The sequence below is a fragment of the Martes martes genome, assembly GCF_963455335.1.
Source record: "Martes martes genome assembly, chromosome: 12".
Classification (NCBI taxonomy): Eukaryota; Metazoa; Chordata; class Mammalia; order Carnivora; family Mustelidae; genus Martes; species Martes martes.
Genome location: NC_137900.1, coordinates 21,316,914 through 21,323,481, shown reverse-complemented (window position 1 = coordinate 21,323,481; position 6,568 = coordinate 21,316,914). Strand labels below are relative to the sequence as shown.

The 6,568-nt window shown below is 49.6% G+C and overlaps 1 protein-coding gene across 1 annotated transcript; it reads right to left on the bottom strand.

Annotated features, from left to right (window-relative positions):
- Nucleotides 1-1,152: 1,152 nt before the first annotated feature.
- LOC308353290 (spermatogenesis-associated protein 31D4-like) lies at nucleotides 1,153-6,078 on the bottom strand (the record flags this gene model as incomplete). The annotated part of the gene is given in 12 exon segments (XM_080820167.1): nucleotides 1,153-1,266; nucleotides 1,938-2,152; nucleotides 2,155-2,334; nucleotides 2,337-2,813; nucleotides 2,816-3,167; nucleotides 3,353-3,818; nucleotides 3,820-4,414; nucleotides 4,417-4,899; nucleotides 4,902-4,941; nucleotides 4,945-5,346; nucleotides 5,350-5,712; nucleotides 5,716-6,078. Coding segments are annotated over 12 exon segments (4,050 nt in total).
- Between the last annotated feature and the right edge of the window lie 490 nt (nucleotides 6,079-6,568).

Genomic DNA, 6,568 nt, shown 5'->3' with positions numbered 1-6,568 from the left:
GTGCTTTTTACATGTTGGTTACCTGACAAGCCATTAGTGAGGAAGGGAAGAATAAGGCCTTGCTGGATAGGCAAGAAGTGGAAAGTGAATGATGTGGAGTAGAAAAATTAACAGGGACATATAAGCTGGAAGGACAGGGGCATGAGGCAGAGGGACAGAATGTCAAGACTATAGTATTCCCGATGGCAGAAGTATTGCCAGGAGTAAGCTCCACAGGGTGGCACAAAGTGCACTGGATTGGCCATAATGGACCTTAAGATGAGATTATATAGGAACCGGCAGGCTGGGTTATTGGCTGGTCTGTCCGCATAGATGTTAGAGCCTCCTGTACCCCCTCCTCCCCTCTTCAGTTTCCCTGCCCGGGGCCCCTTCCCATCTATTGTCCCCCTCAGGTCCTCCACAGCGTCAGCTCTGCATTCTTTCTGTGACCCCAACATTCAGATAGTGTAGGGCCAATGATAACCGGGACAAGAAGCTACAAGTGTGGTAGTGACAGAGGTCATGGACATCTGGTTTTTTGTTTTAGCACTGAGCAGTCCTGAGACTGTCCAGAAGACTACCTCAGGTGTTCTCTAGCACACCCACCCCAATTTGAGTCCCAGTCTGAGGTGGAGTTGCCTTCCCTCCAGAGCCCTATTGGAAGTGTGGGAATGTGTGCCGTCTTGCCCACCCCCCCCCCCGCCAAAAAAAAGGATTCCATGGAGTTCCGTGGTAAGCCCCCAAACATCTGTATCCCGGTACACAGTCTAGAACTAACCTCTGGTTCATAAGCTCTTCTGGGGAAGAGCTACCATGGCTCTACTAAGGCCGTGAATATTGAAGGTGGCATACCGCCATCCTAGCCATAGTAAAGGCAGTATCTTATATATTGTCATCGAGTGTGGATGGAAGGAAGGCACCAAGATCACCTTCCCCCAAAGGGGATGCCATGCCTGACAGCCTTCAGGTATTGCTTGCATACTCAAGGAACAGAACCATGCCTTTTTGGTATAAGGCATCAGTAGGCTGTGCCGGATTCCAGTCTGCCTGGATCATACTGAGGTGGCGGTGCCTGGATCAGACTGAGGAAGGAGGGGAGCAGGACAGGGTCCTGAGAAGGGGATGATTAGACATAAACATTTGTTCTACCAGCAAGGTCCCTCTTTCACCTTTTCACTTCTTCAAAGGTGTCTTATCCTGGAAGGTGGTAGCTGCCTTGTCAACATTGCTACCACTAACAGCTAAGTGATGCTTTTGTTCTGCAAAAAACATCCTCAGTCCAGCAGCCTGAAGAAACACCCAGGGAAGGGAAGCACTTCCAGTGGAAACCTCAGTGTCAAGTTTAACGTGACTCACAGGACAGATTCTTCAGCATCATCTAGGTATTCTTTGACGCTACCCCAACCAGCCAAAGATCAACCCGAACAGCACCCCGACCCCGAAGAACACTCCCATTCAGAGTTCATCCACCTGTGGGATCCTCTGATCACTGACTTCTAAATAATGATTAAGCTACTGTAACACAATAACAGTGAAGAAACAACAGGGGCTTAATCATTATTTTCTGAAAACTATACCTGTCTTTGATCCTCCTCAGATATAGAAGACTTGCTGTAAAGGGTGTGAAACGTTCAATGAGGGGAGAGGTGTGAGCTACTATACATTTTCAGTAAGGCTAAGCCATGGGACAGGAGAAAGAGCCCATCTCCTGAAACTTCATCAGAAAGGGAATGGGCTTTTGGGGGCTTTTGGGGGCACACGTTACATATTTCCTAAAAGGTCCTGGAGATTGGTCACCTTTAGAAGCCAAAGGAAGCAATCAGTAACAGCTGAACTGATTTACCCCAAACCCATGCCCCCAAGACAGTACACAGAACAGACATCACTTTACTAGAGAAATATTGATTCCTCACAAGGGATTATTTTGGGGTAGGAAATGCCCCCCAAAACCCTCTCACTGGAAATTCTGGAGAAATTTTCTGTCTAAATAGTAGAGACACATCTCTGCACACAATGCCTTCAGGAGTCATGAGAGTGGCCGGAGGCCACTGGGCAGCCTGATGCCCGCAGGTGGCCTTTGGGTGGGGCGCAGGCTCCCTGACGGGCATGGAGGGGGGATACTTCTGATGTGGTACCTGGTCTTTAAATGCCCCAGCTTTCTGGGGCTGTCTGTCTTGTTTCTGAGCTGTCTGTTCCTTCCAGTAAGGCCTTGGCCAGCAAAGACAGCTTCTTGCTGGCAGGACCTGGTATTTGTCTCCTTACGGGCGGGAACCCGGTAGTTGAAAGGATACCCCGGGACAGGCTGTGCCTGGGCCGGCACTTGTGCTTTCTGCTGAGTTTTCCCAAACTTGGGGAGGGAACGCGCTGCTGAGGGCAGGTGCTGCCTGTTGCACGCAGACGCCCCATTCTCTCCTCTTGGAACTTCCCAACAGCTGTCATGATTTTCGGAGCTTCGGGCATCCAGGTAAAGGCAGCTCTACCATTAAGCAGACCTCTGCTTTCCACAGATGATAGGGGACTGCGCTTCTCCTGGGAGTTTTCTTGCCGTCTGCCTTTTATAACAGGAGTAAGCCATTGTACAAAATCCCTCATCTTTTTTCTGAAAAGGCTTTCAGAAGGAGGCTGACCCTTCTGGGAAAGGCTTTCAGGAGGCAGCTGACCCTTCCGTGATAGGGTCTGGGAAGGCTCTCTTCCCAGGTTTACCTTCAGTACCGCGTTCTGGGTAGGGAACCTCTTCTTCAATGCCACATGTTCCATAGGGAAACTGTCTGTTCTTGGTCGGGATGTTCCCAGTCCTGCATCCCCTCCACCACGCTCTTGTGCCTTGGAACCTTGGTCTTTGCAATCGGTGGGGAATTCTTATTCTGGCACCTCCTTAAGACATGCTTAGGGACCCAGGGCTCCTGCTGCTGTTCCATAGTAATTCCTGTGTCCTCTGGATGGACATGCAGCACCTGCGAAGCTCTTGTGTCCCCGCGGGAGACACCCTGAGTCAGTGAGGCCTTATAAGTCAAATGATCTGAGGCAGGGGGCAGGCCAGTGTATTGTGCTTGGGCCTGGCTACGCTCCCTGTCCTCCAGCGTAAGCTTTAACTCATGAAAGAGTTGTTCTTTGAGATTCAATGATTTAGGATCTTGCACAATTGGTATGTTTGGTGGGATGGTGGTTTTGAGTTGATGCTCATTCCCCTGTATAATTTGGGAGCTAACTGGCTTGTCACTTGTCAAGATGCCAGGTTGTGATTGATGTGTATGAAATTCCTTGGTCCTGAATATCTCCCTGGACTCTGTGGTGGGCACAACAACAGGCTCTGGGTTCTTCATCTTTATGCCTTGTTGCCGTCCTCTTCCAGCTCTGGAATTTGCACTCTTACCCTTTGGCTCACGTCTGAATGCACCTTGCTTGTAGGCAGCCTTGGGGACCATCTGTTGCCTATGGTGTCATGTCTGACAGATGTAAGAGTCTGGCTGCCATCCTTAGTTTTCAGAACATCCTCTGCCAATTGATGGTTGATATTAGAGGGCAATTGCCTCAGAATTCTCTGTTCTTCCTTGCCCACAGTTGAGGTGGCAGGGAGAGGACGATCCGGGATGGGGTCTGAATTTGCTGTCCCTGCTTTGTCTCCATGGAGAGATTTCAGGCTTCCATCAAGGGAGTATGTGGACTCTTTTGATTGATAGAACTGTATGGATTCACAGACTCTAGGGGTATGGCCCCAAGTCACCCTCTTATTAAACCTTTTAATATGGGCTTCTAGCTTCTGTGTTAAACTAGGTTCAACAAAGGGAAGCTCCTGGAAGGTATTCAGGGAGTAGTCCTCAACCTCTGGTGGTGGCAAGCCTCTGTTTTATTTCAGTCTGGGATTTCTCAGAAGGAAGTGATATCTGCTTCATAGTATGCCATGAATTATGCATAGTCCCAGGCAACTGACCCTCACTGATTTCCTCGTACTTTTTGCGTAAATGTATCTTCAGGGCATTTTCAAGTTGTCTCTGACCCATAGTCTCTACAGACACCGGGGAGTTTTTCACTGATGGGCTCCTAACTTCTTTCTCAGAATCATACCCCATTTCATTATCTGAAGAGCTAACTGGGTCACTCAACAGATAATGTTTTGGGCCATTCTCTGGGTTGTGTCCCTGATCCTTCTCCAGGTCATCTTTGTACTTTGCCAGGCCACCGTCCTCTAGCAGAAGCATTTCTGGGTCCTCCACATACACACTTTTTGACATACTCCATCTGATCTGACTCTTATTAGAGATCCCTGAGCGTCCACGATGGCGCTGAGACTCAGGTAGCTGTGGAAGAGTACTCAGACAGCTCATCAGTCCAAGAGACTCATAGATCCGGCGGCGCATGCCCCACCGGTGTTGGATGAGCCTCTTTCGAAGGTGACTCTCTAGTTTTCTCCAAAGCTCTTCATTCAGAGGAAACATCCAGGAGGGACAGAGATTACAACTTGGGCCTTGGTGGCCTTGTGGCTGAAAGAAGGGTTAGGAGCTGAAGGACAGTAGTCCTCCTGGGATCTTTGGACTACAGTGGGTAAACCCCACACATGTTTCTGTACCTTCTGCAACACGTTCCATTCCAGATGTTGCATTTCTGTTGACGTGAGACTCTCGGATTCATTCTGAGGTCTGTGAAAACACAGTCCACAGATCTTGATGTCGGGTAGAGGACCAGATGGCAGGATTGGGAGTGGGGATTGAAGGTGGGCCTGGGGCTGGACATGAGGGATACGTAGGGGCTGGGTTTGAGGCAGGAGTTGAGGCGGGTTCTCAGGCAAGGATGGAGGAAGTGGATGGGGAACTACTGGGGATTCCTGCTCTGTGGAACCATTCAAGATGTTATCTAAGGCATTGGCAGGAGGGAAGAAGGACTCACTATGCGGAGTTTGGAGACCCCAGAAGAACTGGATGGGGTTTTCTGTGAATGGTCCTCCTCCAAGGTTGTAGGATATGGTCACTGCTGATGCATAGGCAGCTGCTTTGATTGGTCTTTGCTGCTCCAGAAAGGAAGGGAGGATGCCAAATCATGCTTATCAGCAATTGTTTGTTTTGGAAAAGAACCCTTTGTTTCTTTCCACCTGAGGAAGTCACTCCTCTTTTGGACTTGTTTCTCTAGAAGTGCCAGGACATCAGGGCTGAGAAGTGAGAGGTTACCAGGCTCTACAAGGTTGGCTGCAGGGTCTCCCCTGGAAGAAGCCTCTGAAGAATGGAGGGCTTGATGGAAATCACGTGGAGCCAGGGTTGAAGGGAAGAAGTCTTTGGCATGAGTTTGCCACTGAGGGAGCTCTAAAATTGACAAGCTGGAGGGGTCAATGCCTGTGATTGCTGGGACATAAGTAGACAACCCACCAGAGCTCTGTCAGAGTGAGCTCTCTGGAACAGGCTTCCTTGAGATGGAAATAGGTTTAGATTGAGTCACAGTTAAATTGCAGTCTGGCGGTGGTGAAGGAGACCCGGTTGGTGTTGTGTGATGACGAGCAAAGGTCTCAGTGGGATTCACCCTCTGGGACAACTCCAGTAAGAGGCTGACTCTTTGGGAAAGGGTAGGGTCCGGAGAGAAGATGGTATTTAGAGACACTGTCTCTGTTTGGACACTACTGTCCACTGAATGGGCATGATGTGGTGGGATAGGAGGAAAGCTAGGGGGCTGGGCTGGGAAATGGTCCATTGGGAGTTTGGATTCCAAGGGAGGAAAGGGCTCTGGAGGCAAAGAATCACCCGGTGGTTAGGGTGGAAAGAAATCAGCCACAGGGATCACTGGGTTAGGTGAGAAGATGGAGGCAGGTGGTGGGGAAGGCTCATGCAGCGAAGCTGGTATTAGCTCTCCTGGAGGGACTGCTGAGAAGTCAGGGGAGAGAGGGAACGATGAAGAAGTCACAGGAGCTGTGGAAGCCAAGGGAGTAGAATCTTCCCGAGCCTGCAGGAACAGCAGCCAATTGATCTCTGCAGTTGTGCTATTACATACCTCACAGGAGGGGTCTGGACTTAACAGTTGACGAAAGTGGATGGTATCATGATGCTGGCTGAGGGGGCTGCAGGAGACAGGAGGTACAAAACTGCAGCCAGGACCAGAACAAGGGGAGGAGGCCATGCAGGCCTGACGAGGGAGGGGCCACCTGAAGCCTGATGCCCCTTCACAATGCCCCACTTTTATGACTTGACAGTGTACTCAGTAGCCTTCACCCCAATATCTGTTCCTATGGCAACCCCCTCCCATGGCTATGACAGACTGCAGTGAATCCTGCAATTGCATAAAATGTGCTCTAAGAGGCAACAGGATAAAGGGGAAAGACTGGTCACTTCTTAAAACATAGAGCAGCTTCCGAGTCTCCTCCACTTCCCGTTGGTACCATCTGTCATCTGGGGAAACAGGAGAATGAGTTATATAGTGAAAATAGAAACATAGGTATTAATACGGGAGTCCCCTTATGGGACAGCCTTGGGATGTTGGACCCTGAAAGCCCCAATAATCAATAGATGAGGGCAAATGGCCAATGATGTGAAGCTGGTTAGTAATCTTGCTTCCTGTATAAAATACTTTCATGTAAATTTTCCCATGTGATGATCAGACCACCTCTGTG